This window comes from Doryrhamphus excisus, linkage group LG10 (assembly GCF_037039965.1).
Source record: "Doryrhamphus excisus strain RoL-2023G ecotype Guam linkage group LG10, RoL_Dexc_Guam_v1.1, whole genome shotgun sequence".
NCBI classification, from domain to species: domain Eukaryota; kingdom Metazoa; phylum Chordata; class Actinopteri; order Syngnathiformes; family Syngnathidae; genus Doryrhamphus; species Doryrhamphus excisus.
In genome coordinates this window covers 4,905,494-4,929,705 of record NC_136366.1, presented here as the reverse complement: position 1 = coordinate 4,929,705, position 24,212 = coordinate 4,905,494, and the positions used below count along the sequence as shown (strand labels likewise).

The 24,212-nt window shown below is 40.2% G+C and overlaps 3 protein-coding genes across 4 annotated transcripts; 1 reads left to right on the top strand and 2 right to left on the bottom strand.

The window, feature by feature from the left end:
* Nucleotides 1-467: 467 nt before the first annotated feature.
* On the bottom strand, nucleotides 468-3,811 carry LOC131119942 (NFU1 iron-sulfur cluster scaffold homolog, mitochondrial). Its single transcript, XM_058064837.2, has 8 exons — nucleotides 3,722-3,811; nucleotides 3,196-3,284; nucleotides 2,983-3,118; nucleotides 2,742-2,808; nucleotides 2,529-2,640; nucleotides 2,398-2,461; nucleotides 2,148-2,322; nucleotides 468-1,080 (listed from the first exon to the last, which is right to left on the bottom strand). The coding sequence occupies exons 1-8, from the start codon at nucleotides 3,784-3,786 to the stop codon at nucleotides 1,012-1,014; spliced, it is 777 nt and encodes a 258-aa protein (XP_057920820.2). The 5' UTR covers nucleotides 3,787-3,811; the 3' UTR covers nucleotides 468-1,011.
* Nucleotides 3,152-12,982, top strand: LOC131119943 (transmembrane protein 150A). 2 transcript variants are annotated; one of them, XM_058064839.2, is made up of 8 exons: nucleotides 3,152-3,177; nucleotides 6,081-6,147; nucleotides 7,744-7,791; nucleotides 7,869-7,931; nucleotides 7,997-8,064; nucleotides 8,136-8,266; nucleotides 9,773-9,950; nucleotides 11,814-12,982. In XM_058064839.2, the coding sequence occupies exons 2-8, from the start codon at nucleotides 6,083-6,085 to the stop codon at nucleotides 12,005-12,007; spliced, it is 747 nt and encodes a 248-aa protein (XP_057920822.2). In that variant the 5' UTR covers nucleotides 3,152-3,177; nucleotides 6,081-6,082; the 3' UTR covers nucleotides 12,008-12,982. The 2 variants fall into 2 exon arrangements, with proteins under 2 accessions (XP_057920822.2, XP_057920821.2); XM_058064838.2 differs by lacking the exon at nucleotides 3,152-3,177 and adding an exon at nucleotides 3,910-4,017.
* A 1,041-nt stretch (nucleotides 12,983-14,023) lies between these two features.
* On the bottom strand, nucleotides 14,024-23,117 carry eif4e1c (eukaryotic translation initiation factor 4E family member 1c). Its single transcript, XM_058054312.2, has 7 exons — nucleotides 23,023-23,117; nucleotides 20,613-20,716; nucleotides 18,097-18,192; nucleotides 16,802-16,865; nucleotides 16,603-16,716; nucleotides 15,204-15,343; nucleotides 14,024-15,112 (listed from the first exon to the last, which is right to left on the bottom strand). Exons 1-7 carry the CDS (start codon nucleotides 23,038-23,040, stop codon nucleotides 14,998-15,000), a joined length of 651 nt encoding a protein of 216 aa, XP_057910295.2. The 5' UTR covers nucleotides 23,041-23,117; the 3' UTR covers nucleotides 14,024-14,997.
* Between the last annotated feature and the right edge of the window lie 1,095 nt (nucleotides 23,118-24,212).

The following is a 24,212-nucleotide window of genomic DNA, read 5'->3' as shown; positions in this document are numbered from 1 at the left end:
ATTTAGGAGTACTTGTTCGCATTAATAGATAAATGAATTCACCCACGGGGGCACGTGCGGCCCACTGCAGTTTTTTGATTGGCTCGTGCCACAGTCTATAAATAGAATTTCATAAGGCAAAAAAAAACAGCAAAGAATGGACAAAGCAAAATCAGTTACTTTACAATAATAAAATCCAAAGAGTAAGATAAAAACGTTTTGATGAAAATGGTATGGGAAAAGAATAACACCATTCGACTAGCATAAAATTGAAATATTAAAGATATAGTTTTTTTAAACAAATAATTTTCTAGGAAATTAGATTGCAACAACAGATTAACAAAAACAGCAAAAACAGCAAATACGCTTTATATGCTAATTCATCTACATCACAGATGCAGATGCAGTTTTCTCTTGGAATAACTTCATCAAAGTCATCTGGGATAGGCTTCAGCTCACCCTAAGGAGGACAAGTATGGTTTCTTTTCCACGAGTGAACTTTATTCTGATGCAGTGGGACGTGAATATACAGTTCATTTTCTTAGTCCCAAGAATACACCATCTGTCACAATACATCAGCCAAGTTGTTTATACTGTATAACGCATAGCAGGAAGGACATACTTCATCTTCTTTCTGCATTACATTAATGTGCAAACTATTCAGCATATACAGTATTTATACATAAAAAATAAATACAACACAACCTTTTGCCGCCCTTACTGATGTGACACGTGCAAAGATATATCTTAATAAAACACATACAGGAAGTTAAAAAACATTTTCAGAGCAGATATTTTGCATTCGATCACTGAGACAGCGAATTACCTTCATTTGCTTTGTCACGTCATGTAAAAATATCTGCTGTAAAAAGTTTGCACTTTCACTTGAACTGCAAGTAGCATAGGCACAGAAAAACACACAGCAATGACATTTTTCTCTCCTCCTTCTCGTGGTTGATAAAAGGGTGAGCAGTATGTGAGTACGTTTTTAATAAGATGTGAGGAGTTTGTTCATCAATGGTAATGTTTCCATTACTCCTGTAATTTGCGCTCCACCTCTGAGAAAACCTTTGCGTTGATTTCATCCACTTCATCTTCCACCTGTGTCGGAACAAAAGACGAGTCAAATGTAGAATGTGGGTAAGGTGCAAAAATGCCCATTTCGGACATTTTTCAGAGTAAAGTAAGCATAAAAAGTGTGATTGCAGGACATCATTTGAGGCCACGGAAATCGGGGCCAAACTATGGATCAGTATGCATTCCAAGAATAATTAGTCTGTTTTTCATTTTCTTTCCGCCGCGTCAGAAAAAATTAAGGATGAACATTGAACAGGAAGTAGAACTTACTGCAACATAGTGATAGCATAGCGATGAAACTGTTTTTGCTACGCAGTACAATGACTAATAATACATTAGGAAAAGGTATTGATTGGTACCACATCGGATCAACAAGGCTCATTCATTCATTTTCTACCCCTGCCCCTTATCCTCACGAGGGTCGCGGGGAGAGCTGGAACCTATCCCAGCTGTCTTTAGGCGAGAGGCGGGGTACACCCTGGACTGGTCGCCAGCCAATCACAGGGCACATATAGACAAACAACCATTCACACTCACATTCATACCTATGGACAATTTGGAGTGGCCAATTAACCTAGCATGTTTTTGGAATGTGGGAGGAAACCGGAGTACCCGGATAAAACCCAGAGAACATGCAAACTTCACATAGAGATGGCCGAGGGTGGAATTGAACCCAGGTCTCCGAGCTGTGAGGTCTGTGTGCTAACCACTCGACCGCTGTAAGCTTAAGAAGCCAAAAACCTACCACTTCCACACAGGTTGGGAGAATAACTTTTTTTGGCCCCCAGCCACAGCAACAAGGCTATTAAAAAAATCATATCGGCAGCAAAAAAATGTGGATTAGGACATCCCCATTACGAACACAGTGGATTAACGATACAGATTTTACGCTAACCGAGGAATGCATGCAAACCAAGGAAAAATTGTGGCGTAATTTTTTCCCGGGGCGGACGCTACCTGAGGTTCACTGTACAGTTGCTTGGCTTGACATAAATAAAATTGGGTCACGGCTTTGTGACCATTGGAAAATGTGGTTGAGCGCATTTGAAAAATGACATGGATCGAAACCACACTTCTAAAAGGATGGTCACCTGTTCCACCATGGTTACTTCTGGAATGTAGAACTGCAGCATGTTCTGAATGCCGTTCCGCAGGGTCACCGTAGAACTGGGACAACCCGTGCAGGAACCCACCAGCTTCAGCTTGACCGTGCCGTCCAGGAAGCCTTTATAGATGACATCACCTCCATCTTCTTGCACTGTTGGTCTGAGGGAAAGAGAGGAAAATAGCATTTTTAAGATGATTACTTACAGCATGGCTTAAACTGAGCTATCTTGTCACCTGATTCTGGTGTCAAGCAGCTCCTTAATCATCAACACAACATCATCGTCATCTTCTGAGGCACCTAAAATAAAGTCAGAAATTGCTGAAAAAGCAACCGGCACACATCACTGGTTGTGTTCTCAACTCACTACTTTCATGATGCACTGCCCCCGTTGTTACGGGGGCGCCACTCTCAAAGAATTTAGCAATGGCCTCCAGGGCGTTGCGCTTGATGTCTGTCCAGTCCACTTCCTCGTCTATCTGATAAACATGATCACGTGTTATCGCTCAACATCACATCAACTAGCAATACTCTCATATGCCTTATCTGCACTAACAACAAACACATAAACAATACTTACTTTTGTCACTGTGATAAAGTCAGGACCAAAGAACACACTTTTAACGCCCTCGATTTCAAACAGGTTCCTGCATGAAACACGTCTTATCAGTGCTTGCCCAACCAAACTTGATAAAAATGGCAACCTATTATATGGTTGCATGTGTTTCCGTTATACATGAACGCATATGGCCTATCCTAGATGTGAAATTGACTGAAAACACCCATGAGAAACACAGTGTTGGACCTTTCCCAAACACAACCTGGCTAAAGATGAACATTCCGCTGAACTCGGAGAGGGAAAGTCGATAGTCCCGCTTCCCAAAACAGGTTTATCAGGGAGAAACTTCAAGCTTCTGGGATTTGGAGTGTCTTGCGTCCGGATGGAAATGTGCCGAACTGAAATAAGACAGTAGAGGTTGAAGTGAGAACTGATTCTGGGAGCAAGGTGGCTGCTGGTGAGGGGGTCTTCTCACTTTGTATGTGTGCGGTTCTGGTCACAGGTTCTGACAGAAGTTTCCTCCAAGTCTGGGTGTGGTATGACCTTCCAGTCTTCTCTGAAAACCTTAAAACAAATTAGATCGCTCAATTTATTCGTTTGCAAAAAAAGATCGTGTATTTCTTCACCTGAGCGTGGTTGGCTACTAGCTTGCGTAGACATTTAGTGTAAGAACTAGCACTTACTAGTACTTTACTAGCACTTACCATACTGGTAAGCTAACCATACCAGTTAGTACCACCACAAGTATATGTTCGGGAGTATAAACGTGTTATATCTGATGTCTTAAATAACTAAAAACAACCCATGGTTAGCTAAACTAAAAGCGAAACAAAACGGTATCAGTAGCTACTCCCCGTTTGGTAATAGTCTAGATAGAATTAAATAGTTTCGTCGTATTTAAGGACACTTTTTTATTTAAAATGCTTTTTGTGTCAGCGACATAAAAAACTAACAAAATGAATGTTAACTCAACGAGACAGAATAGCAGTAAAAGTCCAAACCTAATATAAGTCGTAGTTTTCGACCGTAACAGTTGGTACAGAGCCCATCTGGTGTGCGCCGCCATTTTGTTTGTTTGGAAACGGAGGGGAGGGGGGCGGGGGATGTGACGGCGCCAAGACCTCATCTTCTTTTTCTGATAACTTTATTGCTACTACTAGAATCACATGTACAATATTGACAATATTGTAAAGATGTTTCTTTCAAACCCACAGCCATTTGTGGGTAGCTAATGCTACATATTAGACGGAGACCGAACATCATAAAGTTGTCATTTTACACTTTACATTTATGAAAAGTAAGTAAAAAACACTAGCTTTATGAACTTATCGCACATTACATCGTCCTCATTTGCTGAACCGAAAGAGTCGAGTTCGGATAATGTTTCTTTATACTGTTTAAGGACTGTAAAAGTGTGTCACACAGTGTCCACTGTGTGGCACTCTAGACTTTAAAATGACGGTAAATAGATTTTATATTTTTGAAATAACTTTGCTCGTCTCTCCCGAGTTTTCTCCGGGTACTCAGGTTTCCCCCCACATTCCAAAAACATGCTAGGTTAATTGACCACTCCAAATTGTCCATTGGTATAAATGTGAGTGTGAATGGTTGTTTGTCTATATGTGCCCTGTGATTGGCTGGCCACCAGTCCAGGGTGTACCCCTGCCTCTCGCCCCAAGACAGCTGGGATAGGCTATAGCACGCTTGCGACCCTCGTGAGGATAAGCGGTAGAAAATGAATGCTATGCAGTAGGAACACGAGGTGGCTGCTTGCTAGCATGCTAACCAGTTAGCCTCAAATTTCTTTCTACTAAACTTTCATTCATTCATTCATTTTCTACCGCTTTTCCTCACGAGGGTCGCGGGGGTTGCTGGAGCCTATCCCAGCGATCTATCTTCGGGCGAGAGGTGGGGTACACCCTGGACTGGTGACCAGCCAATCACAGGGCACATATAGACAAACAACCATTGTTGGAATTTGACCTCCTGTTCTTAGGTCAGTGATTCCTGTGGGTGTCGTGTTGGAGGCACTTGTCAGTTATATGGTTTACTCTCAGACCAGTCAGATTACACGGAGCTCCGGGCTCATAAGTCTTTCCCCAACGTCTTCTAACCAACGCAGGGCGGGTGGGGTGGAGCGGTGGAGCCAGCCGTTATCGACAGGCCGCGGCTGCCGACGTCATTACCTCCCGTTATCTGTAGTTAGTCAAAATTGTGGATGTGTAAGAGAGCTCCGGAACTGTATGTGCCTGAAAGCGATTATGTGTCCTGTGATTTGCCCAAGGCTGCTTGGTTCTACTTGATTAAATGTAGTGCATAGTTATATGAGTGAGACACAAAAAATAGGAGACAAACACACAGACAATCCGTCACCATCCACACTCACATTCATACCTAGTATGAACAATTTGGATTCGCCAAATTAACCTAGCATGTTTTTGGAATGTGGGAGGAAACCGGAGTACCCGAAGAAAACCCACGCATGCACGGGGAGAACATGCAAACTCCACACAGAGATGGCCGAGGGTGGAATTGAACCCTGGTCTCCTAGCTGTGAGGTCTGCGTGCTAACCGCTCGTCCGCCGTGCAGCCCTCTACTTAACGTAACTCTACTTAAGAAGCCAAAAACCTACCACTTCCACACAGGATGGGAGGATAACTTTTTTTTTACTGTTTCATGTTGGACATGCCATTGCTGTCTTGATGCAGTGTTAGGGTAATGAAATGTAAGCTAATATCTCATCAATGTTGGGTGTCATTACTGCCGTATAGTGACCCGAATATAACCCATCACTTTTATTTCAGTATGTTTTGACTAATAATAGACCGCAGCCTACAACAAAACAGCAGTCATTCATGAATTAATTAATTTCCGAAAACCACCATATAGCAAGGGAGCGAGGCATAATAAACAATGTTAAATATAAACATAAACAATGCTGGGACTTACGTAATTACTTAATATTAGTCATAATAAGTAAGGCTGAAATAAGTCACCTATCACTTTTAATAGAGTCACAAAAGATAAACACATAAAATAGCATTATATTTTAAAAATATTTTTCAGGAACATCTAATATTTCTATGATGTAATCCATATTTGAAATAGCACAGACGGATAAGACATGTGACCAGCAGCAGCGATGAGGTGTGAGTGGCGTCTACAAGGAACAGGTGGAGACGATGTTAACAGAAATGCAAACAGGCGGGCCAGGCCCGTGTTTCCTCATATTGCTTCCGCTACACATCCTTGTAGGGCTTCTGCTCATTCTGAGAAATACCTTTCTTGTCAGAAGCATCGGGGCTGATTTGAAGGCACATGGACTGAAGACATTTGTCGTGACTTTTCTTCCCTCTAAGATATGTTCCTCTGGATGCTCCTGCCAATTTCTCTCTCTTTGGTCTCCTTTATTGGAACATGGACCATGTAAGTACACAATTTTATATCACATCCAATACTTCTCTACAAGAGAGGAGAAATATGATCTCAGGGAAGAACTAAATTTGAAACACTTATATGCTAGGACTATGTTAAAAAGCCATAGCATTTCAGTATGTGGAATCAAACTATGGAATGGATTGAGTAAGGACCTCAAACAATGCACAACGATGAGCCAATTCAAGAAACAATACAAGCAGTTGATGTTTGCTAAATACAAGGATGAAGAGTCTTGAACCAGTCATGATGTGCTATATATATCACTATATTGACACTTACTATGGTAACCATTATGTCATTGTATGGTTATATCAATTCGTACTTCGGTACGTGACAAATTAAAAAAAAAAATACTTTTAAATTTTTTTCTTAAATTTAAAAAAACAATAAAATGAAAAAAAACATTTAAAAAATTAAAAAATATATAAACTTAAATTATATTAGGAAAGCAGGAAGTGAACAAATATACAGGTCCTGATTGTAAAAGTACCAGATGGAGGGGTAGGATTTAATAAGCTTTGCTTCTTCCTACTCCTTTTGGACATGTGGAACTGTGAACTGATTATGTGATGCATTCAATTGTAATCTGATGCATGTTCAAATGTAATAAAACATTACAATTGTTCAAGCTTATTTAAAGATGACTTTCATATTTTGCTTGGAAGCTTTTGATGATAACCTCACAGCCAAATATGGACTATACTCAATTTAGTCCATATAAACTTACTGAAACGTGATCCTTGATAGGGAATAATATGACTGAATATGTGCTTATACGGTATTTGCTGAGTGCCGTAAACAAAGGTACATCTCAAAGAATTACAATATATTACAATTTTAGTCGTTCAAAAACTCCAGCTCTTATATCGGAAATATTTTTTTTTATTATTTAGAATTATTTACATTATTAAAATGTATTGTGAAGTCAAGTCAAGTGTATTTATATAGCCCTAAATCAAGCCCCACTACGCTGTGATTAGTCACACTCCTAAGCGCTCCCAAAGACTTCCAGACTACTGCCGAACCCCACTTTCTAATATAGTGGGTATAGGAGTTGATAATAAATGAATAGTCTTTGGAGAGCTAATTGAAAAGTGTTTAGGAGCTACCGGCAGCTCGTGATCTACTTGGCTGGAGATCCCTGGCTTACGGGGTTTGAACTCGGGGAGTAGGCACAGCTGGTGCTCCTCCAACCTCGTCTGCTCGAGGAGGAGCACTCATTGTTGGACACACTTTGTCAGAGGCACCGCTGATGCCGTGGACAGAGAGCGTATCGGGCTTACAGCCACACCTATAAGGAAGTCCGTCCCTCTGTGACATCACAAAGGAACAGTTTTGCAACGCCCTCTGAAACCGAGCGTTTTGAGCTATCCCAAACTTCTTTCAGGGCTCACTTCCAAATGCGCTAACCTCATGATCTGAAACGTTGGCATGGTTTAACACCAGAATACGACGTTGTAACTACATTTATAGATCAGAAAAGTGGAAAAAGCATCACAGGTCCCCTTTGACTGGACGGTATAATGATGTAGTAAATTTGGAACATGTAAATAAATACGCTGCTTTTGTGTATTCCGTTTCCAGATATGGCCTGGCCTACTCCAACCAGCATGTGTGTTCACTCGGTGACTGGTGGGTTGTGTTTCACACCAGCAAACATCCATTTTCTGCATTCCATTCTTTACAAAGTACTTTTGTTGTTGTTGCAGGACGGGTGACAACTTCTGCACAGGCAATCTTACCCCCGGGTGCTGCAAGGTTCCCACCCTAAGGTGAGAATAGACGTCCTAGCCGTGACTCACGTTCAATGAAAGACATTTCAAATGTCCCACTGCAGCACAAGCGGCACATACGCTCCGGAAAATTCACTTTTTACAGCGACCATCAACGCCGCATCCTTTCTGTGTGAGTTCAAAAGCTGGTGATCGTTCCCCCTACACCCCCAAGGTTCTAAAAGTTGTTGTGATCCATTCTAGTTCTGGTCTTTGTTGTATTCCACCATGCCCACATCCTGGAGAAGCACGCATGTTACTCCACGCTCAGCAAGCTGGCGATGGTCTTCGGCGTGGCGGCGTCCTTGGGGGCGTTCGCCGCCGGGAACTGTAACGTAAGAACCAAATGTCCTTGCCGCCGACCTTTCCTCATCGAGATTCAGTATTTGTGGATGAATTCCTTTCTCCAAAATCTTTCCTACAGAAAGCATATCTCCACCACCACTGGTCATGCTTTTTCCTCAGGCGTTGAGATTTCGCACTTAGTTTGGCGGCCCTTGAATGCACCATAGTTTTTGTTGGTTTGGCTGCATCAGCACCAGCTTTCACAGCCAAACTGGCCTCAAGCCAGTATATTATAATTATGATATTATTATTAGTATTATATTATTAGTATATAATAGTTATTATTATGTTATATTGAATATTATTATAATAATATTCAAACATTATAATGCATGCCACTATCATATAGACTGTATATTATTATTATAATTATAAAAATTGTATACATTGTAATTAATTTATTGTAATTTAACAATTAATTTATTAAGTATAATTGTATACAAATATATATATTGTATATTTAAAATAAAATAAAGGAATAAATAAAAAATAATAATTAAATAAATATAAGAGATACATTACTTGATTGTTTTTATTGTTTAAATTATCTCATAATTGTATTTTATAATTAATACATGTAATAAAAATACACTTATATTTAAAAACATATTATTAATAAAATATAATAAAAAACATAAGCAAGTTGAATAATTACATTGAAAAATATTTTCTATTTGTGGTTTCCTCCCACATTCCAAAAACATGCTAGCTTAATCGGCGACTCCAAATTGTCCATAGGTATGAATGTGAGTGTGAATGGTTGTTTGTCTATATGTGCCCTGTGATTGGCTGGCCACCAGTCCAGGGTGTACCCCGCCTCTTGCCCTGAGGATAAGCGGTAGAAAATGAATGAATTAATGTCATTTTTACATGCGGTGGAACCTCAATTTTTGTGATTTTTTTTTGCCTGAAGACAGCTGGGATAGGCTCCAGCATACCCCCTAGTGAGGACAAACTACATAGAAAATGTATTATAATGCATCATGTATAAGTAATACTGTCTAATAATAGAAAAAGTATCATAAAACATAAATAAATAAATGTATAATACAACTTTCTCAGGATTACAAGACGCAATCCTATATATGCTAGCCTATGTAGACGCAGTGTGACTAAACTGCTAGCCTGTTCTTAGCCTGACGACCAGGCTAAACCAACCAGGCTGTACATCCATCATTTTCCAATATGATTAATTAGTGTGAGCAGGTACATATTTCAGACTTAAAATGTATTGAATAAATGTACAAGGCATACTTATAGGGGCTTGAACCCGGATTGTGTCGCAAGCGAACAATGGCAATTGAATGGAACGTAACACCAGTACGTTCCGTAGAGGGGGATCTACTGTGTACCCAGTTCTTACTTGCAGTGTGCGATCAGGCTTGTGTTGTAATATAGTACACACTACACTAGTAATACAGTAATGGCACCCGCTTGATTGACATACTGTAGTAAACTCATAGTCATTATGTATTGTGTGTGTGTGTGTGTGTTAGCCCGGCTACCTGAAGGTGTTGCACTACGTGGGAGCCGCCATGAGTTTCTTCTGCATCTGCTTCTACACAACTCTACTGACGGCCCTGACCAGCCGATGCCATCTAAGTGGATACGAGAAGGTTCTGTACCCGGCGCGCGTGTTCTCCACCGTGCTGCAAACCGTCGCCACCATCTGCTGTATCCTTTCCTTTTCCGGTGTCGTCACGTTGCAGTTAAAGGCTCGAGAGTTCAGTAAGGAGGAATTGAACACAATGTGGCGATAATGAGGCTTGAGAAGAAGCTTCTTCCATGTTCTGATCTTGTTTACAAAGCGGGGTCTGGCTACAACAGTCCAGAAGGTGCAAGTATATGCTATGCAATGCTATGCTATAATGTAGCCTATTTATTGGGTATACTGTACACCACCTCCCCACCTTGGATACACAACTAACTCGTCCCTAGATTCAGGTCCAGAAGACTCCCCTTCTCTCTTCACTTGCCGTTGTTCACTCACGACACCATCTAAGCTGGGCCTCACACAACCCGGCAGAAAACCCACGCATGCACGGGGAGAACATGCAAACTCCACACAGAGATGCCCGAGGGTGGGATTGAACCCTGGTCTCCTAGCTGTGAGGTCTGCGTGTTAACCACTCGACTGCTGTTCTAAAATTCATTCATTCATTCATTCATTTTCTACCGCTTATCCTCACGAGGGTCGCAGGGGTTGCTGGAGCCTATCCCAGGTGCCACCCTGGACTGGTGGGCAGCCAATCACACGTGGGTTTTCTCCGGGTACTCCGGTTTCCTCCCACATTCCAAAAACATGCTAGGTTAATTAGCCACTCCAAATTGTCCATAGGTATGAATGTGAGTGTGAATGGTTGTTTGTCTATATGTGCCCTGTGATTGGCTGGCCACCAGTCCAGGGTGTACCCCGCCTCTTGCCCGAAGACAGCTGGGATAGGCTCCAGCACCCCCGCGACCCTCGTGAGGAAAAAGCGGTAGAAAATGAATGAATGAATGAATTAGTTCTTAGTCGAGTGGTTAGTGCGCAGACCACACAGCTCGAGATAAGAACTTTTATAAAGGGGACCTATTATGCTCATTTTCAGTGGACTCCTATAGAGCAGACCCACACAATAACCAACACAGAAAGCTGTCTAGATCTTCCAGAATCTGCATCAGGTTTTCAAAAAAAAAACAAAAATTAAAAACTGAGAAAAAAATCAATAAACTATCTTCAATGCTTCACTACACTTTTTCAGTACTTTGGTTCCGGTTTTCCACAGCAAAATATCTGATAAAACATTCCACTGTTCTCAAATATCTTAATTTTTATTTTTCTATACACAAAATAAGATAAAAAATAAACAAATTAAGAATAAAGACAATAAATCAATCAATCAGTAATAAATAAGTAAAATAATAATAAAGCAGCAAATAAGAAAAACGTAAGAAACCACATACAGTTTGTAGAGAAATTCAAATGTACAGTATTAACAGTTATTTAACCTTTAACATGAACATTAATGAAACTTAATCATTTGACCCAATTAGCAAGTTAGCATCGTACTCAGTTCCATCTGGGAGCAGCGTCGTAACTTTAACAACATGTTTGATGAGATGCTTTATTTTCCCTTTTATTCCAAATTATTTCCTGCATTTATTTGTACCCAGCGTCATAAGCCTTTAGCTTCATTGCTAATCCAAAGCAAAACAGGGCGGGGTAACAGGGTAGGGTAACAGTATGGGCGGGGCAAAATCATGTTAATTGTGTCCGGTGTGCACACAGCTTTAAGCTGTCATTTCAACATTAAACTTTGGTATCACGGTGGGGGCCTCAAACTAGCGTCTCGTGTACCAAATGCGGCCCACGGGCCGCAAGTTTGAGACCCCTGCTTTAAAGCTTTAAAATCAGAGGATATTGACATGTCAAAATAAAACGCATGAGTAGAATACCAAAATAGTTGTCGATAATTAGCTAAACATAACGATAACAATGATACCGTGTTATCGTATCCTCCATTCCCAACGCCTCCTTAACCCAACTCCCCTCAGATACGTTCTTCTTCGCCCACCACGAGTACCACTACGTTCATTTGTCTGCAGTATTCGAGTGGATCCTCAGCGTCAACCTGGAACTCTTTGAGCTCAGCTACGCCGCGGAGTTTTGTTTCTTCTCCACGTATATGCTTTCAAATCTGTACAGCAAACCCGAGGAGGAAGTGCCCTTCATACTGACCCTGTCCTGATACGCGGTACGATACGTGAACTTCAGGAAATCTGTGTACTTTTGTACTGCGTACTACCACAAAAAACGACTGAAGCACCCGCTATTCCGTATTAGGAAAGCCGTCCATCATGTTGACGCACAAATAAACACACCTACACAGACTCAGAAATGTGGAATGTGTTCAAATCCTCCCATTCATATCCGAAAGCCCCACTTCACAGTCAACGGGAGGAATCTGGTGTGACCGCATTTTTTTTTTTTTTTTTACAAATTTCATTGTCGGGAACATGCCGGGTGTTCACACTCGGGAAGACGTCACCGCTTGACATCCTTCCAAAGGCGGGACAAATAGTAGCCGAGGGTGGCAGCATTGATGAGTCAAACTTAAAGGAAAAGTGCGCTTCTTTGGAATAGGGAGGTGTTGGTGTTGTAATGAAACGTACCCATGCCTAGCGAAGGTGTGGGCGTGACAATGTAATAAAAACAACAATGTGGCTTGGTTAGTATGCAGGTGATATTATGGGATGGAGCGTTCTTGGTGCTTTCTTAGCTACCTAGTTTTAGCTGTTTGTATATCTTTCGAAAGCACAGACAAGGAAAAGATGTGTTCATATCTCACATAAGGATTGTGGTACATGAGCGCACGTTTGTGTGGTTAGTGTCACAAGACAAGGTAATACAGGAGATTGGGTCAACAACAGGGGTGGGCAAACTTCGGCCCGGGGGCCACATGCAGGCATTTCCAAAGTGGTGAAACTTGTAGCATACCAGCAGGCGGAGTGGATGGTTGAAGTGAAGCTTTTCACATGCAGCGACAAAGGACCTCACCCATGGTGCAAAATAAACACAAATATATGACACACGACTTCGCCTAGCAACTCGAAGTCCAGGTCTTATGTTTCATAAATCATGTTGCATATCACACATCCTTTACTCATGTAAGGTACATGAGTAATGTCTTCCTCTGTTTAAAAAAAGGAATTTTCTTTATTGATGGGACCTAATGCTGCATTCTCAGAGCAATAATAACTGAATAATTTTATTATTAATAATTATTATATAATATATTAATTTTATATATATATTATATAATTATAATTATTAATAATACAATTAATAACATTGCTATTAATATATTTATTATCATTTATAATAATTAATATTATTTTATTATGAAAATAATAATTAAAAAATACAATAATTGTAAATAAAATAATTCAGGATTATTCAGATAATTCAGATTCAGGATTAAAATGAAAGCAGGGGGATAAAGGAAGCCCAAACCTTTAATTTGTGGTGTACACACATGACAGAATTAATTTTCATACTTTTCATAACTGCATTCAAGACTGGCATAATGACCAGAGAGCTACGTTCCAATCATAAACTGTATAAGGTTCCTAAAATATTGGGACAGGTCAATAACACTCAATAGGTTATTACTTAGGCCTATAAAAAAATTTTAATCGTGCAATAAGTATTTTACAATAAAAATAATATTTGCAAAAATGAATCCTATTTTTAATGATCTCTCATGGTCCACCTGCAGTACCGCCACGGCCCACAAGGGGGCCACACTTTGGGAATCACTGGTCAACAAGAACCAGATGAGACCTGATTTTAACTTGAAAGTGCAATGAAAATATGACAATATATTGTAATCAGCTATTATAAAGTGTATGCTCATGGCGGTGACGTCAACGTATAATTCAGTGCTCAATGCAGGGTTTCGTCATCACAGAAACTGGCACATGCGCAACAAGTCCACCTACTCGAATCACTAAAACCCACGAGGCCATGTCAGAGTCATGATTCACTTGCTTGGCTGTCGAGTGAGTCTAATGAGTCTCGGCTCACGTGCAGCTCAGACAGAAACAGGAAATGGAGAGTCCATGAAGTTTTAGTAACAGTTACATAATTAATACCATGTTTGTTCTTTTTAATGTAGCTATCAGCAGCAGGGTAAATGAACATTAATAGAATACCCGCGAGTCCCGGTTCACTTAAAAAAAACAACTCATGTTTTGAACGACTCGGTCATGACTCATCCATCATTAGACATGTACAGTACTGACTTAATTTTTAATTGTTGACATTGTTTTAGGCATGTAAAGCTGTAATTATCCTTGATCAAATATGTTTTTTGTTAAACTGGGACAAATTCAGACATCTTGGAACAAAGATAGAAAAACTTAAGTCTAAAAAAAAAAAAAGAAGTGTCGACCCACCTTGAGCATATAGTCCTGGAAATAGATGCAATCTTAACATCCGTGTCATCTGGCCAATGGGAGGGCTTATCTCTGCTTTCAAGTGGCTTTTTTAAAAGGACGATAAAAAAAACAGCCGAGGCGTCGGGACTTAATGCAAAGCACTGAACCTTTACTTGAGAGAAGGCAAAAGAGACATCCTGGGATAACAAAGATACTGTAGGCCGATATTGTGAATGTGCATCAAGGAGTGTTATCGTCGTTAGGAAGAGGACAGTGAAAAGCATACATAGTTCCTTCTGCCAGCATCTTTACTTTTATGGTACACTGTTATTTAAAAAAAGGCATGGATATGCAGTAGTCCACATTTTTTAACCTTAACCAAAAAAAAAAAAAAACATTTTTCAACCGCAATGCATACATTATAAATAAATGTAAGAACCTTGTTTAGAACCTGTTTAGAACCTTTTCAAGCCAGTAGGGCCTGTGTGGTTCTTCAGAGGGTACACCAAGTTAAAACTGCGCTGTGCTGACTTTTGCAAACCATCTCCCTTTTAGGTAGCTAGATATCATTTGTTCTCCACCAGCTGCAAAAAAAAACAAAAACCTACTGTCAGCTACGCTAGGGGAGGACCCGGCCGTTAATCTCTTCGATGCTAAAAAGGAAATTGTGTTCTCTCGCTCACATGGGCCAGACGGTTAAAAGGGAAGAACACGACAGTAGTGGATGAGTCCGAATGTTAAATGTGATGATGATGATGATGTGGACTTGTGGGCTTGCAAGCCAGTTGAAATGAGTGTTTCAAACGGTGTACATGTTCTTGGTGGTGGAGCCGCTCTTGCTGGACGTGTCGTCATGTGACTGGTAGCCCAGCATGGCTTTGATGGGGATCTTCAGACAGTCCTTATAAAGTTGCCTGTGTGGGGAGGAGGAAGGCACAGATAGGTGTTAAAGGTCAACTTGGTAAATGTGAAAATGACATGGAGGGGGAGGAGGCAATGGCGCACCCTATCGTCATGATGGCGTCCCTGTTTTGGCAGTTACTCGTCCAGATGGCGAGTTTGTCGCCTTTATGTCTGATGTTGACCACGGCGCCGCACACGTCTTCACTCGCCTCATTGAACGACTCGCCGACCAAACATAGGAGCTGCAAATACACACAAGCGCTCATATAAGGCTAGCCAAAGTGTCTCATTAATTATTCTGAAATTAAAAAAAAATAAAAAATTCAAAAATCATGACAAAAAGCCACGAGTCTTATTAAAACCACAGAGGTAAATAAAAAAATTAAACATTCATAATACAATACATAATACTTTTTCATTAGTTAATTGGCAGATTTCATTTGGTGCAGGTGTTCGTTGTGGAAATGGACATTTACAGAGCGATTCCATATTTTTTTCCTACTGCTTGATCTAAAAAAAAAAAGTTTTTGACTATCAGAACTTTTTTTCTGGATTTCTTTTAGTGTTTCTTAAAGCCAGAAAATGTCAGTTTGAAATGACTTGAGTTTTGTGGCATTTCTGTAATCTGCTTTTTTTCCCTACAAAATTAAACAACTGAATGAACATCCTCCAAGACTGGTGATTCCGTCATTTTTGCCAGGGGTTGGAGTAGATCTAATCGGAGAAAATGAAGAAGATTCCTTGTACCCATTATGTCATTGGATGGTCATATCACCTTGTACTTCGGTACGTGACAATTTTTTTTTTAATTATAAAAAAATAATTAAAAACCTTAAAAAAAAATCACAAAAAAATTAAAACTTAAATTATATTAGGCAAGCAGGAAGTGCTATACATATCACTATATTGACAATTACTATGGTACCCATTATGTCATTGGATGGTCATATCACCTTGTGCTTCGGTACGTCACAAAAAATAAAAAAAATAAAAAACGTAAATTAGGAAAGCAGGAAGTGAACAAATGTAACAGTTACTGATTGTAAAAGTACCAGATGGAGGGGTAGGATTTAATAAGCTTTGCTTCTTCCTACTCCTTTTGGACATGTGGAACTGTGAACTGATTATGTGATGCATTCAATTGTAATCTGATGCAAGTTCAAATGAAATTAAACCATTACCATTGAATGGCTTTCCACTCCTACTACCCAATATAGTAAACAATTGAGCTACTGTAACCAAGCAATAAGTAAATGTGTTCCCTGTGGAACCTCAGTGATCGAGTCTAGTGCTGAAGTATTACTGCCACCTAGTGGCCACTGTATAATACACAATGAGAACGCTTCTTCCACATTGGATTTGTATTTTAATTCATTGATGCTCAAAATGCCTGACGGATACCAAGTACAATTTGATCAAATATGCACCTTCTTTCTAGCGATGCCACCACGAGGTAGCGAGGGACTAAAGCGTAAACGAAAAAGAAAAGAACCTTTCTTACCGTCTCCATCCAGTAGCGATCCAGGTCATTGTGCCTCTGCTGTTTGTTGAGGGTGATCAGCCATCGACCCCCCAGTTTATTCCTGTCGTCCTCCCACATGGGCTTGATCCCATCCTGGAAGATCAAATATCCATCAGGAAAAGCGTTGCGTGGACGCCGAAGTGCTCAAAGTGACCAATCTGACGGCGGGGAAGCTTACCTTGAATAAGCAATAATCACAACCCACACCCAGTTTGCTTGGCTGCTGTATGTGGTTGTACAACCTGCAAGACAAACATGAGGGAACACTGAAGACGGACAACACTTTTGAAATCATCTGATCAGGTGATGAGTTGGACAAAAGGGTGGGTTAGGATGCCCGAACAGAACGCCCGGCGGCAACGCCTGGCAAGTCTCTCCGTTGGTCGACTGTTTTTTCCTTTGGAAAAGCTAACGCTAGGTCTAGCGTTCCTTTCTGTTTTGCTACGTTTTCTTCTGTCCTCTTTGACAATTCATCGGAAATAACTGATAACGCTAATACATTCTCTCGCCGGCCTTCACGACCATCTCATTGCGCAGCGTGCACGTTAGCTCCCCAATAGCCGTCCTTGGCTGTGCCTGCTGGTAACTAACAGCTTATAACCCATATTATGAACTCAGCCCAAAGTACACAGATATAAACTTTGGTCTTGTGGAGCCATCTGCCAGGACTGTGATGCTAAATTTACTATTCAATTATGCTTTTCCCGTTTTCCTGACCTATAAATGTAGTTATGATGTGTTCGGGTGTTAAACCATGCCAGACTTTCAGATCAGAACGTTTGGGATGGCTTTTTTTTTCCTTCACAGTGTCACTCCTCCATCCAGCCAGTGACTTCCTTATATGGGCGTGCCAGCTGTACAAGCCAAGTGGGACCAATCACAGTGGAGTGGTTGTGCCTGGAGGCGGGCCATGGGTGGAATAAAACAAAAACACACCGTTTTGGAAATCCAAGGAGACACAACCGGAATAGGTGTAGATTCTGGAAAATCTAGAAAGCTTCCTGTGTGGGTTATTGCGTGTAGCTGCTCTATCGGAGTCCACAACTCAATACAAAAGGCCCGAAAAATGAGCATAATAGGTTCACTTTCTCCATTTCCTTAAAACGTCTACGTCATCCTTAATGATGGCCGCCAACAGTCCAGTGTTCAGTGGTGTACAGTGGTGCGGGAAAAAATGTGTTTGCCCCCGACCCAATTTCTTTTCTTACATTTTTGTCATACTTAAATGTTTCAGACTTGTTATTTACTACATTAAATTTGAAACAACACAAGTGAACACACAAAGTACACGTCCCTGTGTAGCGTAAACAGGGGAACAAGTGACTGTTTTTTGCTATTGTGTGGAGGCATGAGTAAAAAACAGATCAACAGTCACTTGTGTGACTCACTCCGCCATCCAATAGGACGCCAAAGTTATAGCACCTTTAGCGGAATGGTACTGAAATGACAAAAAAAAAAGAAGACAATACTTACGCCCAGAAATCTTCCACTGTGTCAAACTTGTAAATAAGACGCAAATTCTCTGTCCAGCTTTTGCTCTTGTCGTTTTTGAAATACCACAGGGCCCATCTGGGGGAGAAAACAAGCAGTCAGCTCGAGAATGAATTATAGCCCATTGACAGCAAGACATTCATATGGTGAACAAGGTCTCACACCCATCATAAAAACTGCTATCTGCTCTTGTGCGCTTCGTGCTATACTCGTGTGCGTTACTGTACTTTTGCTGCAGTAAACCTGAAATTTCCCCTCGTGGGAGTAAAAGGCATATCTTATCTTAGATATAAGAATTCACCCCCTCGGGACAAAAATGGTTTCGTCTTAGAAAAAACGAGCAACATGCATTGAATGCAAAGGCAAAGAGAAAAGTGCAGCATAAATGAAGCCTTTGTTTACAACAGCTGAGGTATTCTTTCATGTGTTTGTGGGGGGGCGGAGCCAGCAGGGGAGGGTTCGGGGCAACATGAGGCCATGGGCTGAACTCTGTGAACCGCCCTGCAACCCCCCCCCCCCCCCCCCCGCAACCTCCTTCCTTCCGACGCATGACCCACCTACCCACGTCCGTGAAGGCTCTGGTATCACCACATGCACCATCACTGTATGTAAACAATATAACCCTCTTCTTGTGTTTTACATTTTAATGCATAAAAATAATCACATAACATTTGTTTAATTCATCAAGGCTTTTTGACTTTGTCCGGAAACTCTATTTCAACAAAATAAAACCCAAAAATAAATTTTTACTACATTTTAAAATGGTCTTGTTGAAATTATGACCACTTTATTGTTAGGGTCGGTTTCGACCCGGTTATAATAATATAACTATAAAGCAATATTTTGAGCCACAACTGAAATCAGAAGTGTACAATTAGCCAATTAACAATGACAACCAGCTCCTCTTCTCATCATGTAAGCTTCAGGGGATTCTCATTTTGACCGTTTTTTTTCAGTATACCAGCAGAAAAACATGATCCAGACATGTGAGGTGAATTCACATTTCCAATTTGGATCATGGAAAGAATGGCAAGAAGTACAGTGAACCAAGATCTGGACCTGTTCTGCTTTTTGATTTCAGTTTATACTGTTGCTGAAAACAATAACCTTTTCTTGACATATTAATATATATGGGTCAAAATTCACCCGAACGCCATAGATGTTTCTTTAGTAATTAATACTAAAATTAGAAAATAAATAAAACTAATTGATTTAAGAGATATGTTTTATAGCTCTCAGTAATAGCCAGGTAACAAAATAATTCAATTTATTAATATGATTCTTTTGAGGTTCATTTGACCATTTTTGGAAATAGAAATGGAGGGGTATAGTGACAAAGTATTAAAACCAACATTTTCATGGATGAGGAAGCCTAAAACGGTAACCAAGACATGAATATTTTATAGCTGATTTAATACATGGGTCAAAACCAACCCAACCAATCGGATCGTTTTGTTCAAAATAAACCAATGTCCTTGTATCATATTGGCAACCATAAATCGAGATCGGTCAATCGTTACCCCCCCTCCCCTACTAATTTTCTATTACAACAGAATGGGTGACTAACATCAGTAACATTATCCACATCTCTGTTCTTACATTTTAACTGAGACGCCGGTTGCTACCTGGCCGCAGTCTTACCTGTGAAACCATAACCACACGCGGCACAAGTCTACACCGGCACACGGGAAAAGCCTGGTCCAGGCTGGACAAGCAGAATGGTCCAGAAGCGACTTTTCAAGAGAATCAAGTCAGCTAAACAAAACAATATTCCTGCATAGCTCACAATTGTTTGCTCACTGTTGCTGTGGAATTGTTGGGTTCCCGTGCAGGTACAGCATTTCCGCTATATGTAATGGTACACCACTGCAAAATAAGAGCGCTCGTCTTATAATTCTTATGGCTTGTCAGCAAAACCCTAGTTGTGTCGAACTTGTGCAACCGAAACAATGTGGTGTAGCTTTAGACGGTGGTCTCCAACAGGGAACACCAAAGAATATTTGCTTCACGTCTTAGTAGTTTGGAAGTGTTCCACTGTATTTAGCGACAAATCAGCATAATAAGTGATGCGTTTGTAAATATAATGTTTGGGAGTTCTCTCTGCAGTTGTCCGTGTTGTGCTAGTTATTGACAAAAGTTCAATAAAAACGGATTTAAATCAACATAACTTAAAAATAAGGTAGTTAGGTAGGAGATTTAAAGTAGATTAGTCCATACTCATATCCGATGGGTCAGATACCGGCAGAATGACTGATTCAATTCCATAGTTCATGTTCTCCCCGTGAATGCGTGGGTTTTCTCCGGGTACTCCGGTTACCTTAATTGCTATGCTAACCTCTCTGCCACAAAGGGAAAAAAAGTCTACATCTCTGTGATGCTTAGTTAGTTGAGAATATTCTATAAGTTTCTCCCCCCTACCACATTCACCTACATTTGGCATCGCCACACACCTTGATCGTTACACAATGATGTGACAAAGCAGCCGTTTCAGTTCTCACTTGTTTTGCAAGGGGTGTTTGATGTACGGTTCCTGGCTCACAACTTGGCAGTCGGGTTGTGGTTGCGGTGGTGGTGGTTGTGGCTCTTCAGTTTCGGGTGCTTTCTACACAGGCAAAAAACAAACATTGGCAAAAATTAAATATGATCACAAATGGACGGTCTATTAACACCATGCAGATTAGTCGTCTTTAGGGGAGTCCATGAGAGAGACCATGCACAATTTTAAGAAAAGTTCAATTGAACAATATGACAACCTGGTCACAAAACAATGCAGGTGTGTTTTGAAATGACACTCGAAGATATTAGTCAATTTTTTTTTTTAGACCTGCACTTCCATTAATGCCTTGCACATTGCCATTTCCACATTACGTTTATCATCATTCATAGTAGCGACGCCATTGTATACAGTCTTGGTTGGCTTCTAGTTGCCCTGTTAATTTCTCCAAATGCCTTTGCAATGGGTATTTATTCCATTTGCACAGTGGCAGCACAAACAAATATAATTCACACCATCAAATTTCTATAAATACTTTTTTTTTTTTAATTGTACTTAATGAACTGCATCACAAAAGTTGCCATTTTACACAAGGAACACTGTTATTAGCATGACAGCCGATAAACTCTCCTCACTCTCGGCCTTTAGCGAGCATCACCGGCCTGGGCAGGGCAGTCACCTCAAAACGATCCCAATAATTCACTGACTTTCTTTGGACTTGTGGCTCTGGTCTTATGGAGTTAGCAAGCGTGTTGTTGGATGCCTTTATGGATTAGTCTATTAGTTCAAAAGTTACCCTTTCTGCATCTTCTGTGATTAACGGCAGAAAGCACAAGACAAAAAGATAACAGAAGATGGCAACAGCAAAAAAAAATTATAATGTCAATACAGGTTCACCTACGTAAACATTGTGCAAAGTTATTTCGGTTCAGGAGTTCAATTCAGAACTGTATTGTAGCGGGTTACGCAGCTCGCCTTGTGATGCGTCGCTTGGGTTGTAGTTTTGCACGTGTGTGCGGCGGGGGTGTTTATTTTTATACAGTCCATGTGGTTCAGTATATAAAAATGCACCATGTATTCCATATATGTTAATCATACATAACTACATGTAAAACAACTCAAAATAAACTAAATGAAGCCTCTTTGCAAAAAACATTTAAAAAATGTATAAATATAACATTATGTACAAAAATATTCATTAATTTTCTACTGCTTTTCATCTGCTGTCTTCGAGCGGGAGGCAGGGTATACCCTGGACTGGTGGCCAGCCAATCACAGGGCACATATAGACAAACAACCATTCACACTCACATTCATACCTATGGACAATTTGGAGTCGCTAATTAACCTAGCATGTTTTTGGAATGTGGGAGGAAACCGGAGTACCCGGAGAAAACCCATGCATGCACGGGGAGAACATGCAAACTCCACACAGAGATGGCCGAGGGTGGGATTGAACTCGGGTGAGGCCTGCACACTAACCACTCATCCACCATGCAGCCCTACAAAAATACTTTGCAAGAAACTTCTCCAATAACTACATTGAAGTAACCCAGTGCAACCTTGTAATATAATTTGATATACCACTGCTATATTATAATAAAATATCTACATACATAATTCAACAGCAAAATGATCACTTTCCTCTTAAGTTCTCTTCATAAACTGGCAAACAAATAAGCTCACGTCGTCATTTCTTTTTTAATGATTCGTTCATGATTGACATCGACTGTTCGGACAAGTACCCGAATCAGTACAACTCGAGTCTCAATGAAGGACGTTACCTGGTTTCCTTTTCATGTATCTAGGGGTGAGTAAGTCGGCGAGTTAACGGAGACTCTCGCGAGTTCATGACTAGACCAACGCATCTAATTTGTACAGTGTAAGCATTTTATTTTTGATTGCTGGAAATAAAGAGCACTTCCTGAAACAAACCGAAGTTTCTTTCTGACTTCTTTCTTGTGCGACTCAAAGCTAGCCACAGTGTGTTTTATTAGTTAGTTAGCTTCGAATGTTAGCTTACGGGCTCGGCTAACTGCAAGCGATACACACGTGTCACTGATTTAATTAAAGACCGAGGACCATGTTCATTTTAAATGTTCTCACAAAACTGATTAAAAACAAGAGATGCTAATTTATGTAACAATCATGTTTTTTAAGACAGTAACACAAATAGAGTTTGAATGAACGCAGTCCAGTCAAGGCAAGCCTCCCTGCAGTGGATGCTACATGCTAACAGTGAACCACGCTAAAGTACGCTACTGCTAACGAAACCGCAGACATTATCCCTCAAATACTCCATGGTATTGCGACGGTGTGTCACTAAGTGACGAATAGGTCGGCTACAGCGAGTGTGCGATGCTTCTTTTGAGTGTAAATTCACGGATAGTTCAGTTAGCTTTGACTCCACTTACCGGCTCCGATGTCGCCATCTTGACAGTAGAACTGATCTGTCGGTTAAGCCCTCTGCGTCACAGCAGCCAGTCACCTACGGGAGCCGACAGTAGCCAAACACGACCGCTTTCCTACTACGCACTATTTAGATGGGTGGGTGTACGTTTTATAAAAACATTTGTTATAGAACAGCTCGTTTTGTTGGTGATAAATATGAATAATTCCGGTTTACTGCAAACAAAACATGGTGCTTACAAAATATGACACTATTAAAAATGGCCGACCATGGCTGACTAGTTTATCATTACCTTTTAAAAAGTACTACTTCCTTTTCTTTCTATATGAATTCATAAACAAAATAAATTAGTGGTACTTTGTTACAGCGAATTTCATTGTGTTAGTATTATAAATAGAGACATTGCGAAACATGGCTCACTTACCTTGTCATTACCTAAAATAGAGCCTTATGGCACAATCCAAATTTGGCAAACATGGCGCCCAACAGTTCGGAGTATATGAATCAGCTTTCAAACTCCGCCAAGATGGTGGTGTTGCAGAGAACACACAAGTGGGGGGCGCTCTGGGCCTTGGCTGATTCATGTTTGGTGCCTTCGCGGATGAGAGAGCAGAGCAGAAGACCTTTCTTCACCCGGTCGTAGGCAAGGAGCCTCCAGTCTAAATGATGATATCAAAACTCTAAATCATGATATCAAACACCTAAATAATGATATCAAGAGTCTAAATGGTGACATCAAGCGTATAAATGATGATATCAAACGTATAAATGATATAAAAAGTCCAAATGGTGATATCAAATGTCTAAATGATGATATCAAAAGTATAAATGATGATATCAAAAGTCTAAATTATGAGATCAAAAGACTAAATGATGATATCAAAGTCTAAATGATATCAAGAGTCTAAATGATGATATCAAACGTCTAAATGATGATATCAAACGTCTAAATGATGATATCAAAAGTCTAAATGATGATATCAAATGTCTAAATGATGATACCAAAAGTCTAAATTATGATATCAAGAGTCTAAATTATGATATCAAAAGTCTAAATGATATCAAACGTCTAAATGATGATATCAGACGTATAAATGATGATATCAAACGTATAAATGATATCAAAAATCTAAATGATGATATCAAATGTCTAAATTATGATATCAAAAGTTTAAATTATGATATCAAGAGTCT

Coding starts and splice junctions, on each gene's coding strand:
- LOC131119942 (XM_058064837.2), bottom strand. CDS start 3,786: ATGGCGGCGCACACCAGATGGGCTCTGTACCAACTGTTACGGTCGAAA. Junction 3,119..3,195: donor CAGAACCGCACACATACAAA/GTGAGAAGACCC, acceptor GTCTTATTTCAG/TTCGGCACATTTCCATCCGG. Junction 2,809..2,982: donor GAATGTTCATCTTTAGCCAG/GTTGTGTTTGGG, acceptor TGTTTCATGCAG/GAACCTGTTTGAAATCGAGG.
- eif4e1c (XM_058054312.2), bottom strand. Junction 18,193..20,612: donor AAACACCCCTTGCAAAACAA/GTGAGAACTGAA, acceptor TTTCTCCCCCAG/ATGGGCCCTGTGGTATTTCA. Junction 15,344..16,602: donor ATCGCTACTGGATGGAGACG/GTAAGAAAGGTT, acceptor GTGTATTTGCAG/CTCCTATGTTTGGTCGGCGA.
- LOC131119943 (XM_058064838.2), top strand. Junction 6,148..7,743: donor TTTATTGGAACATGGACCAT/GTAAGTACACAA, acceptor TTCCGTTTCCAG/ATATGGCCTGGCCTACTCCA. Junction 8,065..8,135: donor CAACGCCGCATCCTTTCTGT/GTGAGTTCAAAA, acceptor GATCCATTCTAG/TTCTGGTCTTTGTTGTATTC.